Below are 17,147 nucleotides of genomic sequence, written 5' to 3'. Positions count from 1 at the left end.
CCCACTTGGGACCCCTCAAGTTTCACTGACAAGGACAGCTGCCCGAGGCAGGAGCGCCCCGCCGAGGTGTCTGTGCGGGGTGCTGAGGGTGGCTAGTGACCGTCCCCATCCCTCAGGACTCAGCAAGGAGCGCTGAGAGGACAGAGCAGGGGAACGAGGGGGACAGGCACCTCGGCGGGGCTGAGGGACGGGTGCGCTGAGGGGGGCGGATGGATGCTTCGACGGGATCGTGGGCACGGCAGGCTGAAGGGAACAGGCGCGTCGATGGAGCTGTGGGCATGACGGGCTGAGAGATGCCTCAGGAGGGCTGCAAGATCCAGGGCTGACCGCGCCGGGCACACGCGGCAGCGAGTTCCCGGCTCCCGGCAGGGCTGGAGGGGGCGGAGGCGGCGGGAGCGTCAGCAGCCTGCGACCGAGGCGGAAGGAGGCGCTGGGCGGGCTCCGCGTGTGAGGAGAGCCGGGCCGGGCCGGGCCTGGGGAGGTAATCGGCTCGGGGCACGGCAAGCGCCGGTGGCAGACGCGGGGCGCTGGGGCGAGGGCGCTTCTCTCCCGCGGAGCGCCGCCCGGGGCCGTCACGGGTTAACGCTGCTCTCCCGCAGGCGAAAGCCGCCTCTCATCCCTTCCCTGCCCAGTCCGTGCTCCTCTGCTGCCCGCAGGTTGCCGGGTCCGCTGGGACGGGCTGAGGCGCTGCTGGGGTGCAGCAGCCGCACTATCGCCCTCGGGCTACGGAAGAGGGCTGAGGGCAGCCCTGGCACCGGGGCCACCCCTGAGCGGGAGCAGGGAGCGACTCCCCGGGCTGCCTGTGCCGGAGCGGGGGCTGTGCCTGCCTCCTCTGCGGGAGGCTGCCCGGCCCCCGTGCCAAGCAGCCGGGCTTGGGGGGGAAGGGACAGCCTGCCCCGTCCCTGCGGGAGGTGGTCGGGGAAGAGAGATGTGTGCCTGGGTTGTGACTGAAGGGAACAGAGAATCATGTTGGTGGTGTTATTTGTGAGGCTTGAAGGATCGCCTGAGGCGTTGGGTTTAGGTAGCTGCAGCCATGGCAGACCCAGAGCAAAGTCCTGACCCCGTGTCGGGGGCACCGCCGCAGTTTCCCTCCACTGCCATCCCCTCCCCGCCATTCCCCCCACGGCTGTGGCAGCAGCGGAGCTGCAGCAATCCCCTGCCCGGGATGCTCCCGTGCGGGAGCCTCTGCACTGCCCGGGAATGGGAAATACTACACGTGGTTGTAGCTCACTGCGCTCCTTGACGAGGGGGCAATGCAAAGAAACTTCTAAAATTCCTCACAGACGCCAATTTTACCCTAAATATATGAATATAATGTGGCAGGTGAGGTCTGAGCCTGAGAGATGTGTCACTTGGGATGTCAGCATGCACTGACATAGATGGACTTGATGATCTTAAAGGTCCCTTCCAGCCTTGATGATTCTGTGATTCGCTGCTGTGACTATTAGCTGTGGTAAGCGTAGTGGCCCAAAGGAAGACAAGGAAGCTGGGAGCCACTTGGTCTAATCAAAGGGAGAGAAGTTAGCTCGTTGTTCCTGCAGGCTTGCTACGGGATACTTTTGCAGGTGGATGTAACTGCAATGAGTACTGTGAAAGAAATGGATTCTGTTCAAGGTCCTTTCAAATAACACTTGTGAGAGCTGAAAACTGCACTGCGTTGAAAGTATCTGGAATGAGAACTGTGTGTCATTTATGAAAGATTAAGGCATGAACATAATCATAAGGTGCAAGCTATAGAAGACAACATTTGTTCTATCTCACAATGTCCTTTATGTATACATTTATGAATTCGTGGAATTCCCTTCTTACTATTTCACCAGGTGTCCAGACAAGCCTCTTCTGCCTTGGCATCTGAACACCTTATGCAATAAGCATGTCATAAGCTTTGGAAGTTTCAACCACAAGAACATCTGTTTATCAGCCTCAGTGACTGCAGTGGAAAAATTACAAATCTTGCTGCTTAACAGTAAATTGAGCTACATGGAGTTCCAGGCAGGAGCAGACTACAGACACCAGACTACACTTTGAGAACTGAAGGTTTTCAATTAAAATGATGAAGCAGGACCAGACTCTTAAACATTCAACACAAAAGTGCTGTAATTCAGTAATTTTTCTGAAACTAAAAGTAATGCTGCTTTTGATGCTGCCAGGGATGGTGTACTACCAGAAATCTGACTTTCAAAGCCTTCTGTCATAGGCTTTAATTTCCAACTTTGGGGTCCCTAGTACTTCATTAAGCAATTCATGTGTGAACTGATCAACCTGCAGCTTAGACAGTTAGCTGCTTTATCTGAAAGGCAATGTCAGGTTTCATTGCCTTCTGATTTCTAGATTGTCTTCTCAAAGCCATCAAAATTTAATTGTAATTCTCTAAAACAGCTCTGAGACCATGGGGCTGAAGTGATTAGACTGTTGGCATTAGCTTGGAAATGGTTGTTTACATTTAGCTGGAGCAGAGATCACTTCCCAGACAATTACTTTGCACCCCCAATGGCAAATTAAAGGCCACAATTTTTATTTTTTTTTGCATGTAGTTAGTCAAGTTTGTGCATAAATTAATGCCTTAAACCTATCTCTAAATGTTCATTTGGAAAACTTTCAAGCATACATTTGTTAGTGGTCCTAATGGCTGGTGATTGATGTCCAGGCAAGTGGCAGAATGTCTTTATGTTGTAAATCACCAAGAAATAAGCAAGAAAATGGGGATAGAAATGACAACTTAATAACATGCTCTGAGTGTTCAGGAACTGTAATTGAACAGGATGCTGAATTGGTACTAATCTGCAGTAGCATTGTGGAGCAGGCTGAGTAAATTATAATGTAGTTCCCGATTTTTCTTTAATATGCACCATAAACCAAGAAGAATACTTGTTATTTTCGAATCTGTGGGATCCTTACATTGACTGTAATTGGATCAAGAGTACAGCAGACAGCAGGTCCCTGAACTTCCTGGAGCTCTCTTGCTAGCATCCCATTTGCACAGTGTGGTTTTGTTCTGTATTGGAGAAAATAAAATTACTTGCTTTTATGTCTGTAGGTTCAGCTCCGTCAGGGTGCTGTGAAACTCTCCTGACATGTTTGTTCTTCTCTAGGGGACAATCATCAGCAAGCTACAAGATTGTCACCATGAGTTTTGTTGAGTATGGAGATACAATAAAGGATGGTGACACAGCTATTGTGTTCCTGGGCCACGAGTCCATGTTTCCTGTGAAAGTCCAGCATGGCACTGTAACACAGACTAAGTACGGGGTCATCAGGCATTCCACAGACCTCATAGGCAAGAAGTATGGCTCCAAAGTGACCTGCAGTAAAGGAGGATGGGTGTTCATTCTTCATCCAACTCCAGAACTGTGGACCATGAATCTTCCACACAGGACACAGATTCTGTATTCCACTGACATCTCTATAATCACCATGATGTTGGAACTGAAGCCAGGCTCCATAGTGTGTGAATCAGGTAATAATTACTATGTTGAAATCCTTTATTAGGAACTAACACCAACACTTTCCTGAGAAAACACGGTTTTCTTTGTATTTTGCAAAAGGTTGCACTTTTTTCTACTGTGATACAATATTCCCTGCCCACATGTTGAAGAATTCTGTATCATGGGCATGTTATCAGCTGCTGTTTCTCCAAAAATTGATGCTACCTCAGTGTGCAGCCACATTATGTGGTACCTCTGAGCATGTGTTTGGTTAATTCATCTTCTTTGAACTAATAGGTAAACATTTTCATTCCCCTTTTCTGAAACTGTTGTTAAGTACTTAAAAATTTTGTTTTAAAATACATGATTTAGGTCAAGATTCAGGCTTTGAATTTGCAGTTTCAGAGGACATAGTTGAGATAACCTGGTGAAAGAGACTCTGGTGATAGGACGTTGAACTAATAAGAGAAATAAATTGGCAGTGTTTATAGATGGTATCATGTAAGCACATAAATTTCATTCTTCTTCTCTCAAGTGTAATCTACTTTCTACTTGTAGCACCACAACCTCATGCAGAATCACTGATGAAATACAATGCATGATGTGTTCATCACAGGGCTGTGTTTTATATCTAAACTTGGTTTAATTACAGCTTTCATGATTTTGCTTAATTTGGAAGTAAGGAGTGAAAATTGACATAAAAGTTTTCTTGGTTACATAGTTTTTATAATAATTTCTTCATAACTCTCAAGCACAGATATGGCAAAAGATCAGCATGACAGGACTGTGATGCACTGCACTTTCTTGCATTTACCATTTCCTGTTCCCACTCATGCATCATTTTGGGCAGCTTTTCAGGCATAAGGGCCACTTCCTAACACAACTGAAACACCACTAATCTCTGCTCCCAGTTTGACCTGTTAAGAACCAGGCAGTGCATTTAGCTGGTTGCTGTACAGCAACGCTTGAAGCAGGCAAAGCCCTGTGCAGAAGGCCCTGATACTGTGAAAATAGTTGGGTCCTGTGAGTTTGTACTTTGGTTTGTAGGATGATCAGATGTTTTTAGTTCTGTTATGGGAAGTTTCTGTATTCGTCAGCTCTTCCCTGCTATGTTTAGACAGGATGGGAAATATAAACAACAAATTATTTGGTAGTTGGGGGAGGGGGAGAGATTTGAATTGCCCCATGTCCTGTCTCACTCAGACTAGTCAAATGTACAGAGCTGTACATAAAATATTTTCAGTAACGTCGAAGGTACCTAGAGAGGATGAAAATGTTTAATCTCTTGCTTATCTAAACAACTAAGAAATGGAAACACGATGATTTCCAAAAACATTGTGAAGTCAAAAGTCATAGCCACAAATCATTCCTTTTTGCTGAGGTGAAACTGTCCCCACGTTCCTTTTAATGCTTGTACTGCCAGTGTATTGCAACTTCAGCTTTCCAGGCAAAGTGAACAGTTAAGCTGCTGTAGTTATGCCTGTATTGCTTGCAAGATTCACTGTTCATAAAGAAAGGAAAGAAGAAAGAATACTGCAACAAATCCATCTGGCTAACCTTGAAGCAAGAGACCTTACTGCAGGTTTACTTTGAATTAAAAACTTGACAGGTATTGACAACTGGAGCCTCCAGTGGTGATGTAGCCTGCTTTGATGCCATCCTAAATTCGATGGTATTTGCTGATCCAAAATCATTAGCTCTAGATTAACCTTGTGTGGGCTAGGCAAAACCAGCCCAATGGTGATGAGTAGAAACAAGACAGGAAATCTGGTCAAGTAAAACTTGAGTTTGTTTCCTGCTGGTGCCGAGTTTAGATGTATTTTAAGCATTAATTAGCACAGAGGTCTGTCTTTTTTATTATTTGAATTTATATACACGGTTGCTGTATGGATTGGCAAAGCAGGCTCTGTAAAAAGAGCTGGGCTCTTTTCCTCTTGTCTTACTAATTCAGCTGTAGAAGTGTTTCCTCTATTTAGCCATTGTAAGGTAGCAGAATTTTGAATTAGTCTCCACAACTGTGAGAAGTGGTGGTTGAAAAAGTAAGATGAAATATCCTCTGCGTCGTGTTGAAATGCTGTGAATACAAATAATCTTCTGCACATGGTTATAAAAATGGAGTAGAATTAATTTTATGTCACTTTAATTACATAGTTTAAATTGATTAGTCATGATTTGTCCAAAAAGATAGAGACATATTAATACAGTTTTTACTATGTTTAATCATCTTTAATAAACACATAAAGAACAAGCTTGTCAGCAGCACATGCATAATTAAAATGACCCAGGCATACTCTGTTGAGGAGGCTATAAGGAGACTCTGGACCTACCTGATGTTTCATGACAGAGGTGTAGGAATATGATCCTTTTTCTGTCTTCTGCTAATTTCTTATTTATAAAGTATGTTGAGTTTTGAAACTGTTAACACTGTTACTAGAGCTAAGATCTTTCTAAAATATTGGTCCCTGCCCTGAGAAATTCTCCACTTTGATACAGTTTTTAACAGCCCTATCTTTCCAAAATTATGGTACTCAAAATAGCTGCTTAAATACCTGCTGTGAGTGGCCCAATCCTGTGAAAGTTTCATTCTTGTCAGGTAACTAATAATTCCTTTTGTGTTTATTGCATGTGCAGCAATGCCTAGATAAAGGAAAAGGCTAGATCCTTCTCTTTTGTCTCACCTCACTCTCCAGATCTAATCTTGATGTCAGCTTCCCAGGCTAGGCTTCCCGTAGGATCATAATTCCATTTGACAACTAATTTTGGGGGGTTTACATTTATTTTTAATACTATACTGGAGCCAATGTGAAACCTTTCAAATATTTTTTTCCCAAACAAAATCCCCTTCTTTCCAATCCCAAAATCAAGGCATTTTTACTGTCCAGTGTTCATGGTGAGACGTAAAAGAGTTCCCGTCTTAATAGTACAGCATGTGAGACCTCATTTAATCTGATAAATCTCAGAAATATTTTGGCTTTGATGGAGCATAGTATTTGTACAAAATGTAATTTAGTCAAAAGTACTTTAACCACCATCCCAGTGATCCTTCAGCATTCACAAAATCAGACTCACATGAGCAAAAATGTTAATTGGATTTTTTGTTTCCCTTCAGCTAAATCCCAAATTAAAAATTGCTAAACCCTTTTCATTGCTCCATAGCAATGGGTTTCTGAGCTCAGGGACTGGATTTCTGAAGGCTGAGAGCAGTGGTCTGTGCTCTCATGGTTTCTCAGAGAAGGAGTAACAGGAGCTGCCAACCAGCCTTACATAGGAGCTTCTCAAAAACAATTACGAAATTTTCAAACTCACAGCCTGGGTATAGATTTTGTTAAAGAGTACACTCATCAAAAATTAATGAGGACTTAATGATTAATGGATACTTAATAAATGATTAAGAGTTTATTGTGGAGTCCCAGCAAGTCATCTGTATGCTTATGACTCTTCTGAAGTGCTTATAGACTTTTTGACAATTACTGCTCATGTCTTTACTATTTTTGTCTCATAAGTATATGTAAATTGTTTGCAGCTCTGTTTTTAGTGTAAAGAACAGACCAAAGTTTGGAAGTATTAATTTGATTCTGGAATGTGCCCAGACTAATTATGTCTGTGTTTTGTAATGTCTCCCTTATCTACCTCTTAGCAGCTGTTCAGGTTAGAGTGAGAGAAGAATTAGAAAACTTGATCCTTGTATAGCACTTCTTGAAGTATTAAGAAAGGCTTCATCACTACAAATGTCACAAACCACAATATTCTCTTGCCACACCAAAGTACTGAACTGGTGCTGGCCCCCCAACAGAGGGGCAGTAAAAAAGATGTGGATCTATTGGAGCAAGTCCAGAGGAGGCCATGAAGATGAGCAGGGGACTGGAGCACTTTTCCTTGTAGACTCAGGCTGGGAGAGCTTAACTTGTTCAGCCTGGAGAAGACTCCAGGGAGATCTTACAGCACCTTCCAGTACCTAAAGGGGCTCCAAGAGATCTGGGAATATGGAATTTTACAAGGGCATGGAGTGATAGGAGAAGGGGTAATAGGTTTAAACGGAAAGATGTATTAGGAGGAAACCCATTCTTGTGAAGGTGCTGAAGCCCTGGCACAGATTGTCTGGAGAAGCTGTGGGTGCCCCACTCATGGAGGTGTTGAGGCCCAGACTGGATGGGGCTTTGAGCAACCTGGTCTAGTGTAAAGGTGTCCCTGCCCCAGACAGATGGGTTAGAACTAAAGAATCTTTAAATGTCTTTCAACCCAAACCCATTCTTTGAGTCTATGATGATTCTATGAACCAAACCTGTGACCACATGAGGCATCAGTGTAATGAATGTATTCAGACTTGTGGCTGTCAGGCAGCTGATGAGGAATGCTGTTCATACCCTAAAGCGTTTGTGTCCAGACTTTCGGGACTCACTTTGATCTTGTAATTTCACCTGACCACCAGGCACACTTCTCATGCAGCTCTGAACCTAAGCATACTATGTCCATTCTGTAGAAGATTCCTTCCTAAAAAATTCAGACTTTTGAATCTGCAAGGAAAATTTATTTCTTCACTTGAATCTCTAAAGAAAAATGAATTCTTCATATTCTTTTGTAGGCAGTGCCAGCCTTGAAAATCAGCAGTGGCCCTCTCTGACCTCCAGCCTGTTGCCTAAAATGCTTGCTTCAGCATGGTGTCCATGGCAGATGAGCTAATTTTCTGTAAAGGGAACTTCTTGACTGTAAAGTGAACTTTTTGATTCGGTGTTTTTTCTTTCAGCCATCAGTTCAACTCCTTGAAATTCTCTCCCTCTCTTCTTCCTTCTCTCTGTCCCTGCTCTTCCTGTGTCTTACCTCTGCTACCATGATGCAGGCCCTTGACTATCTTCCCAGTAAGATATTTGGGTTCATTTCCATCAAATGCTTAATATCTTTTCATGTATTCATTATAGATCATTACACAAGCTTGTCATGTACAGTGAGCAGTCTTAGTCTGTTCAGTGCTGCTTGACAGATTTTAGCTGTGGAGTTGTTAGCTCTGTCTCAAGATTAATTTTCCCTTGGTTTTGAGGCTCCTTCCGTTCTCATGGCTGATTCATGACCTAACCTACTATTTGCAAGGGCTAAGTGGCGTAGCTAGGAGACAAATAGAGCAACACTGTCATTGTTTTGTTGTATTTACTCATTTCAGAATATCTTAGGTAGCCAAATTTTGCATTAGAAGCTTATGTTCTACTAAAATGTTACTAGATATTTTAGAGACCCAGTATTAAATTACACTTTGCATACTTTTCTCTTTTCCTGTTTCCAAGCAATATGAACCCTTTTATGCACTTAAGAGCTTATTCAGCTTTATTCCAAAATGCTTTTGCTTACACACAGCTGTAAACATCTATAGATCCTAAATGACAATTTGTAGCTTCTTTTTTAAAAAGAAGCACCACAATGAGAAATTTCTAGGGAAGACAAGCCAAGCAATAAGCTTGCAAAGAGATGTGTAGAACTCAGAATCAGGTCACTTATAATTATGGCATGGGTAGGATTCCAGGAGATTAGATAAATATCCTTTGCAATAAGGAAACAAGACTAAATGGAAAAGAGTTTAAAATGTACTTTGTATTCTATATCAGTTAAGCACTGGGCTTGATGCCGTGGTGACACTCAGTCTTGGCAGTATTCTGTGCTGCAATAATATGCTTTATTTTTGAATGGCTCAGATACTGTCCACTGCAACTTTTGAGAAGGTGAGAAATTATTTTAGCGTGGACATTGTTTCAAGATGCCTGAGGTATGTGGAAAACCTGTCATTTGAATAAGCAGAGACAGAGAACAGATCTGTTGGAGGTCAGGGCAGTCGAGAAGTTCATCTCATCAATACTTGCTTGTCTGCAAATCAGAAGGAATTATCAGTAGGTGCAGAGCTAGGATGTTTTATATAGGTGTCCACTTGTTAGGACTGAAATCCTGAAACTGCAGTGTTCTGCTTGTTTTGGGAGAGAGGCAAAAGCACTCCTCTAGAGCTTATATGTATCTGAGAAGGGGAATGTCATGTGCTTGAGCACAAGAAGAAGGAAAGGATGCTGCATCAGTGCAGGGTTGTTAGCTGCCTAAATGGGTGTAACACAGGAGCTTAATTCCTGCCTTTGACTGAAGTGGAGCCCATTCCTAGTTTACACTGTGCTGATCCCCTGCACAGTGCTACCTCCTCAGATGTTGAGCTTTGAGTGTGGCATATTGGGGCCCCTGCGGTGTCTCATTAAATGCCTGCAATGCAGATGTCTGCTTTTTGACTAGGATGTTTGAGATCACAGAACAGTCAATGTAAAAGAGCATCACATTTTCCAAGTGAAAATTAGCAATGACATAAGTGCTCACCTAAGTGAGCTCTAAAGCAGCAGCTGTGCTGTTACGGTTGTCTTCAGTACAGTCTGCATTGTTGTTTTACCTCTGTTCTGTAGAGTCCATGGTTAAAACATGGTAGTCAAGTAGGCATTGTCCTGTGGTGGAGAGCAAACTGTTTCTAAGGCTGTTTGTTGTGCAGGCTGTCAGAAAGGAAGCATCCTGTGATAAAATTATAAATTAGTTGTTCTAGTTGCCTTACCTTCTGCTTTCTAGGTCATATCAGGAACACAGGCATTTCACTGCATCTTTAAGAGAAAGAAAATCCACTGAAGTTCTTCCTGTTCTGATCTTGGCTCTTCTGATACAAAATAGTAATTTTTGAGTATCCAGTTTCTTAATTCATTTGTATACAGGTAATTCAAGTATGCTGTTTCTGGTTTGGTAGCATTCTAGTATGTCTGTAGTAGTACTGCTCAGGTTTTGCTGCTGTCCTGACTGATTCTGTATCATGCTAAGGATACCTTTCATTTCCCAAGGAAACATGTACTTGACTAGAACTTACTCCGGACTGGTACCTAAGACTCTTTGAGTCATATTTTGTTTTTTATTAGTAGTGATTTTGAAATAAAGACAAATCAAAATTGAGAGAGTAGCAGGAAGACAGAAATGTTGAATGTTGCAGATTTGCAGGGAAGAAGGTGAATATAAATGTTAATTTCCCTTTCTACATCACAAAAACATTGGTTTGAACCCCTGCCTTGTGTAGACAGTGCTGACTGGGCTTTAGGGCTTGTGGCAGGTATGGACTTCTGCCAGACTCTCATATTAATGGATCACATCAAATGTGCTGATCTATTGGGTGCATGAGAGTTAAGGGTCATCATCATGTCACATGTCTGGGATCAGAATTTATTTTCAAGGAGAGATTTTACAATAGTAGGTGATTCATAACAATCATGCTTCTTGTTTCCTGCAGTTTTGAGAGTGTTGTCATGGAGAAGGTAGGCAGCATCTTCAGAAATACTCCCATTAATAATATTAATGTCATAGAATTTGATATGTTAAAATGTGATACGTATGTATTGTTCTTATGTTTGTGGTAGCCAGTCAACAATGAATAATTCCTGGCAACCTTTTTTTAACAAAAGCTCTGTCTGTAATATGCCTGCAAGTGTGACTTCCAACATCTTGGTTTTAGTTCAGGGTTTGGCTTGGAGTGTTTGTGAATAAAGAAAGAGTTTTAGAAAAGAAGCCAAAAACATCTTGATAGGTTTTCCTATGGAGGAGACAAATGGTATCTTCTGTGGTGTTTTTAAGAGCAGACTTAAAAGGAAAGTGATTAAAAATGTAATAGAATATGAACAAGGAAACTGGATACGTGTGCAAGCTGGCTCCCTCTTCTTACAGCCCAGGCCTGTTCACTTCTTTAGATTAGCAGAGAGAGATGCAGAAAGTGTGCATGCAGCACTTCGCATTTGGGAGGTAAAATAATTAAATTCCCTCATTTGATAGTAGTTCTCAGTTGTGTAATCCTCCCTTTTGACATGATGTAAGGGCAGAGTTTCAGTCTTTAGCATCCTGTGAGCAATAGTTCCCTGCTTTTGTAATTAAAAACCTATCAATGGAATACTATTTCTTTGTTATGCACATACATCATCGAGTTTTCACAACCACGTAGCTGCTCTGCTACCATTTCTCCTTTGACCAGGGAAAGTTCGCTTTGACTTTTTGATCCTTCAAGTGCTGTGACAGCATGGTTTTTGATGTATGCACATGTAGGTGTGTTTTGCTTTTTCTTTGTTTTATTTTAATACTACCTTGAATGCCTGTATTTTCACTTCATTAAATGCACGTGTGTAAAAGTTTATTCTCTTGGACCTCTCTGAAGCCAGTGCTAAAATCTCTCTCCGTCTCTAATCTGCCCTGCTGAAGCTGCAGGGGGGTGCCAGCCTGCCCGCTGGGGTCAGAGCCCTCTCAGAGGGAAGCAGAGGAGCAGTGCCGATTCCCTGGTGCAGCCGCTTGATCCGGTGGCAAACATGGGCCCTGAGCTCTGTTTACAGTCTGAATGTCTCCCCTTTCAGAGCTGTCAGATTAAATACAGTGCCTCAGCAGTGTTCCTCCCCTTATGTGACTAGAGGGCAAGAACCTGGGATCTGCCAGTGAGCTCAGACTTCCTGTATGATTATGGAAAGTACTGCACCAATTAAGCGGCTGTACCAGCCCCTGTGCCCCCTAATTAATTTCCTTTCTACTTGTTACTGAGCTGCTGTACTTCAGATTCTGCCCTTTATAAGTTTTGGGAGATTTATGTTAGCTGAAAGAACTTGCCTCAGGCTGAACAGTCATTGAAAATAGCTAGAAATTGATTTTATGTCTACAGGAGAAATGTGTTCTAAGCACAGAATTATGAATCAACAAACACAGATAATTTCGGGTTGCTGTGGGGTTTTGAATTTGGGGGGTTACTCTGCTAAATGCCACTTGAGTGACTAATTTGCAATGAGAATTGGTATATGGGTGTTTTCTTAAGTGAAAATCTTTGTTGTTAGTCATTCATCTATCTAATATGCCAATGGATCATTTAAACTAAGTTTCCTAAATTATCAACTAAAACAAGGAAAAAAAAATGTTTGTCTTGTATGTGGTAATTGTCGTTACCTACAATTTTATGATAGATTTTGTTAGACTTAAGTTCAGCTTGCGTAGGCATGTGTGTTTGTAAGTGACCTGTGATGACAGGTGTTTGATCAGTGTGGCTGCAAGGACCCAAGAGGCCTTAGGTTTGGGTAATTCCAGTGGGAATTGAGGATGTCTCTTAAGAGATCTGTGCAAAGCAAACTGTATCCTGACAGGCATTTGTTTTTATGGATATTAATAGGATTTTTAAGCATGGACCCATGCCAACATATTTTCTTTGTTTAGTGAAGTATAATGTTTTGAAAATCAATTAAAATTTGCCTTAATCTCCTTTCACCCTAGAAGAGTCTGACAACTTTGAAAAAAACCCTCTCCAGTTAATTTCTCTAATTTTTCCTGTTGCGTTTACTTCTTCATGTTCTCTAGTGGCAGTTGTTAGAGCTATAGCTGACCCTTGGCATTAGTTTCCTACTCCAGGGAGATGGGATAGATCCTGAGTTTGCCAGATTTTTTCAGTGAATGCTTTGAGAACCCGGAAGACTGTTTCCTAGGTCACCTAGTCCCTTCCCTCCATGTGAAGGAAGCACTGTTCTCTTTCAGGAGCTGAACCAGTGGGTTTGTGTTCATTTGAGTTTTGAAACGAGCATTCCAAGCAGGAAGACTAATGCAGAAGACTTTAGTTCTGATGTTTGGCACTGACAAACTCAATTTCATGAGCTGCTTTTCTTTTCTAGGTACAGGCAGTGGGTCCCTCTCCCACGCTCTCATCCGGACAGTGGCTCCCACGGGGCACCTGTACACAGTGGAGTTCCACCAGCAAAGGGCTGAGAAGGCGCGGGAGGAGTTTCGGGAACATGGGGTGGAGCACCTGGTCACTGTGACCAACCAGGATGTCTGCAAAAATGGCTTTGGAGTCTCAAACATTGCAGATGCTGTGTTCCTAGATATTCCATCCCCATGGGAAGCCATAGGACATGCAAAGTCAGCATTAAAAGCTGAAGGTAACTGCATTTTTCTCTTTCTGTTCAGGAGTACTGTGCACATATCTCTGCCTTTCAGCTATACACTGGATGTGCTCCCTTACCTTGTGTGATCACTGTTCTCAAATATCAGTCTTCAGGCATTTCTAAGGCTTCAAAAGGCATCTTCAATTTACAGTGGAAGATTTGAAAGGAGAAGAACAATTTTTTCAATTTTTTTCCTGCAAGCCCATGAGAGCTGCTACAATTAGCATGGGCAGTTTATAAAAACTCCTTTGAACCATTCTCAAGCGCATTTTGCTAGATCTGAGGTGTGTGGGAAGCAGAAGTAACAATAAATGCTGAAAGCAAATTTCTTTGGCAGTTCAGCGGAAAGGTGTTTGTATAAAAGGTGTTCAGCCTCAGCTGACAGCAATCATTGCAGATTTGTACCTGTTTAACTGAGCACCCCAACGGTAATGTTTAAAAAACGGTGGTTACACTTACATATGCTTGCCGGATTACGTCCTAAATCTTTGTGGTTGGAGCTAGTGAGAAGTTTGCCATTGGATACAGTGAGGATGGAATGTAAAGGTTGTTCTAGCTTATGCCAGTTACTCTGGAATTGTGACAGCAAGTGAGAACTGATGTTGAGGTTTTGCACAGATTTCATCTCTTTATTATACCTCTTTTCCCTATTGAAAAATAAGCCTCAGTGAATAAATAATTCTTTTATCCTGGAATAAGTTTTCCTCTAATATCATAATAGTGTGGAGCTGAATAAACTTTTGCCAAATTGCTTCCATCTACAAAAGTGACTTCTCTGATCAAGAGGGCATGGAGTGCTGAACAGTGTCTATGCTGGAACATGAGTTTAAAAAAAAACTTGATGATGTGCCAAGGCCCAGTCCTTTGTTAAAATATATAATCACAGGCTGGTTTTCAAGTGAATTGCTAAGTCTTCTTGAAATCACAAGATTTAAGCTTGTTCTTAAAGGTCACTGAATGTGCACTGCCTTGCTGAGTCAGGACCAGCCCCACTGTTAGGCTATCTCAGCTACTGCTGAAAATTTTCTAGAAAGCTTTGTGATACCCACATAACAGACTTCCTTTAAAAAGTAAATAAATGGAGTGAGCCTTGTTAGCACTCTGTACCTTGCAATGGTTACAGCTCAATTTGTATCAGCTTTCCAGTGTGTCCTGGGGGGGGAAAAAATCACTGCACTGTACAATGCCCTTCCCATGCTCAAATTATCTAATCTAGCGAGCACAACACTCAGCTGACTTCCCAGCTTAGAAGGCGCTGCATTGCGCAGTCCAATTTGAATTATTTAAGTGGTGCATGCTTAGAATACTAAGCAGGGCTGCTTGAACAGTTCCAAGTTTTGAATCCTCGTCTCACTCCAGCATTTGAAATCCTAGAAAATGTATTATAGTCCCAAACCGGCCATACCATCTGGCTATGCTTTTCTGTGCTGTGCTACAAGGTTACATCTGCTTAGGCAATATAAATAAGACTTTAAAATCCCACATTTTTGTGTTTGTGAAGTGGCGTCATTCACTTTATGAACCACTCAAAAATCTAAGTTGCTGATCCTTACTGCAGTTTTTGCTGCAACCAGCCACCCATGTCTGAGATCTGGTGCTGGTCTAAGGCTCCTCTTTTGGGCAGCTTGATACCTGACTGACTGGGGGCATTTTTTAGATTTTACTATTTTGCATATAAACAAAAACTGGTTTTCATATAAAATATAATTCATTATAGTAGTACTGTGTAAAAACTTACACACTTTCCTGTTTTATTCTGAGTCATTCGGGTAGTTTTGTTGTGGTTTTTTTACTGCTGTTAAATCTAAAATATGGCAGAGGGTTATCTGTAACTGCTTCCCTTTCCTTACCACGGGCAGATAATTTAATAGTGCTCCTTTGTTGTGTTTTCAAAGAGTTAAAGCTCTTCTGCAGTACAGCCTGTGCACATTCTGCTGTTATTCAATCCCGTTCCAAGGGTTCCTGTAGTGATAAAGCATCACTGCAGGAAATGAATTCCACTCTTTTCTGTCCACACCCTCTCTCTCAGATCTGGACAGGGTCACATTTGAGCCATTCTCACTGTGGGTTTTGGTGTGATGTGCCATGCAAATTTCACAGCTGTACTGCCAGAGAGTGGTAATTCAGTCCCTAAAGTCTTATGGTATTTTGAATTAAATCAGAACTAAGCAAATTCAATATACAGCATTAGCTACTCTCTTCCTTAAAACCACAATACTTGTGATAGAGAGTTCAGCTGAGACAGTATGAGAGAGTTCTCAACCTTAACAGAACCTTATCAGATCAGTATTTTCTCTCCTACTTCAGCTCAAGGTCCTGAATAGTTGCAGCTCCTAGTAGGCTGAGTGTTAATGATCCTCCTTACAGAGTACAATTATCACTCACATTATGCCTTGCAGTATGCTGTAAATACACCACTCAGAGCAGCTTGGCCTCCAGTTTAAAGCACTGTCAACCTGTGAAAAGCTAAAAGAATAAAATTACACAGTAGGTTTGTGACTAGAAGGTTCTTGTTCTCTGGTGATGCTCTCTGCCGACGTTCAAGTTTGCATCTCAGCTGCATCCTTTTGTGCTGATGTCACCAGTCACACTTCCAGCAGAAACGCTGCTTGTAGCATCTCTGAGGCACTGCTGCACTGCAGAACTTCCTTTCATTTCCGGACCTGCACTGGTTTTCTTCTGCAGCATCTGCTGATTAATGCTTTTCTGTAGTCATGGCTGCTGTTCCCAATATCTGACCTTGGTGGTTTTTGCAAAGTTGACGTTAACTCCTTCAGGCTAAACTTTTAAAAATTAGGTAAATGAGAAAATTGTGAGGCAACAAAAATATCCTCAATATTCTACAGTTCTTAAATGCCCTGAAACCTTTGACTCACAGTCACTTCACAGCTGAATACTGTAGTGCTTTGAATATAATTCTGCACCCACCTACTCTACTCTCATAAATACTGTCTATTTCTTCCAAGGCTGGGTAAGATGAGGGAGAAACCCACTGGTACAATAATTTTCATACAGATTTTAAATTTTCAGGTAGGGGGATGGAAAATTACAGCCGTGTATTAAGTTGGATTAGCCTCTTGCATTTTAAGTTGCTCCTTGTGGTGTTTAACAGTCTGAGTCACAAAATTATTAAAACCACCTCTCTTCTATTTCCTTTCTTTCTTTAAAGACTTTACTCTAAAATTCACATTTTTCCATTCCCTCTGGAGCATCATAAAGCCTCTAAATTATGAGTTTGTCAAATTGTGATCCTTGAAATAACACCTGAATCAGGTAATATGGTGCTGTTACTTCTCCCCCCAAAAATGCAGGTAAAATTTGCTTTGCATGTCTCCCTGTTTGAGCCTCTGCACTTCTGTGTCCATGTAGGAAGCCTCACTGGCTATTTCTTTTGAGCTCCAGAGGTTTTTCATTTCATATTCATTATTCTGAATCATTCATATTCCAGAGGTATTCAGTTTTAAACCACCCAGGTGTGGCTTTGAGGAGCAACTTCTGTCCCTCACCATATGAAGTACTTGGACTACTAATTCATCCCTAGTTTGGGTCTGTCAGGGCTTGGTAAGTCAGGTGCACACAGTGGGCCTGGCCAGAAGTACCAGAGTCAAGCAGAAGGATTCTTGCATCAAAATCCTCACTGTGGAAGGCCAGCCAAAGCTTCAGGCTTTTACACAGTTTGAAGGAAGTAGTTTGAGATTAAAGAATCCTTAAAGAAAGTTGTTAGGTTTTCTTCCTCGGTATGGAGCTAACTGATTTTTTAAATTTCTTTGTT

At 42.1% G+C, this 17,147-nt stretch overlaps 1 protein-coding gene across 3 annotated transcripts in view; it reads left to right on the top strand.

Annotated features, from left to right (window-relative positions):
• Nucleotides 1–440: 440 nt before the first annotated feature.
• Nucleotides 441–17,147, top strand: part of TRMT61A (tRNA methyltransferase 61A) — a 108,175-nt gene continuing 91,468 nt past the window's right edge. For all 3 annotated transcript variants that reach the window (XR_010743848.1, XR_010743849.1, XM_066321725.1), the window contains exons 1-3: nucleotides 441–481; nucleotides 3,093–3,457; nucleotides 13,103–13,369. Coding sequence is in view for 1 of the 3 variants with exons in the window: in XM_066321725.1 (XP_066177822.1) it covers nucleotides 3,127–3,457; nucleotides 13,103–13,369 (598 nt within the window). In the remaining 2 variants the exon portion in view is untranslated. The remainder of the gene's footprint in view (nucleotides 482–3,092; nucleotides 3,458–13,102; nucleotides 13,370–17,147) is intronic.

Source organism: Sylvia atricapilla, chromosome 6 (assembly GCF_009819655.1).
Source record: "Sylvia atricapilla isolate bSylAtr1 chromosome 6, bSylAtr1.pri, whole genome shotgun sequence".
In the NCBI taxonomy this organism is placed as follows: domain Eukaryota; kingdom Metazoa; phylum Chordata; class Aves; order Passeriformes; family Sylviidae; genus Sylvia; species Sylvia atricapilla.
Note: the sequence above shows the minus strand (reverse complement) of the source record. Positions and strands in the feature narration are given on the sequence as shown.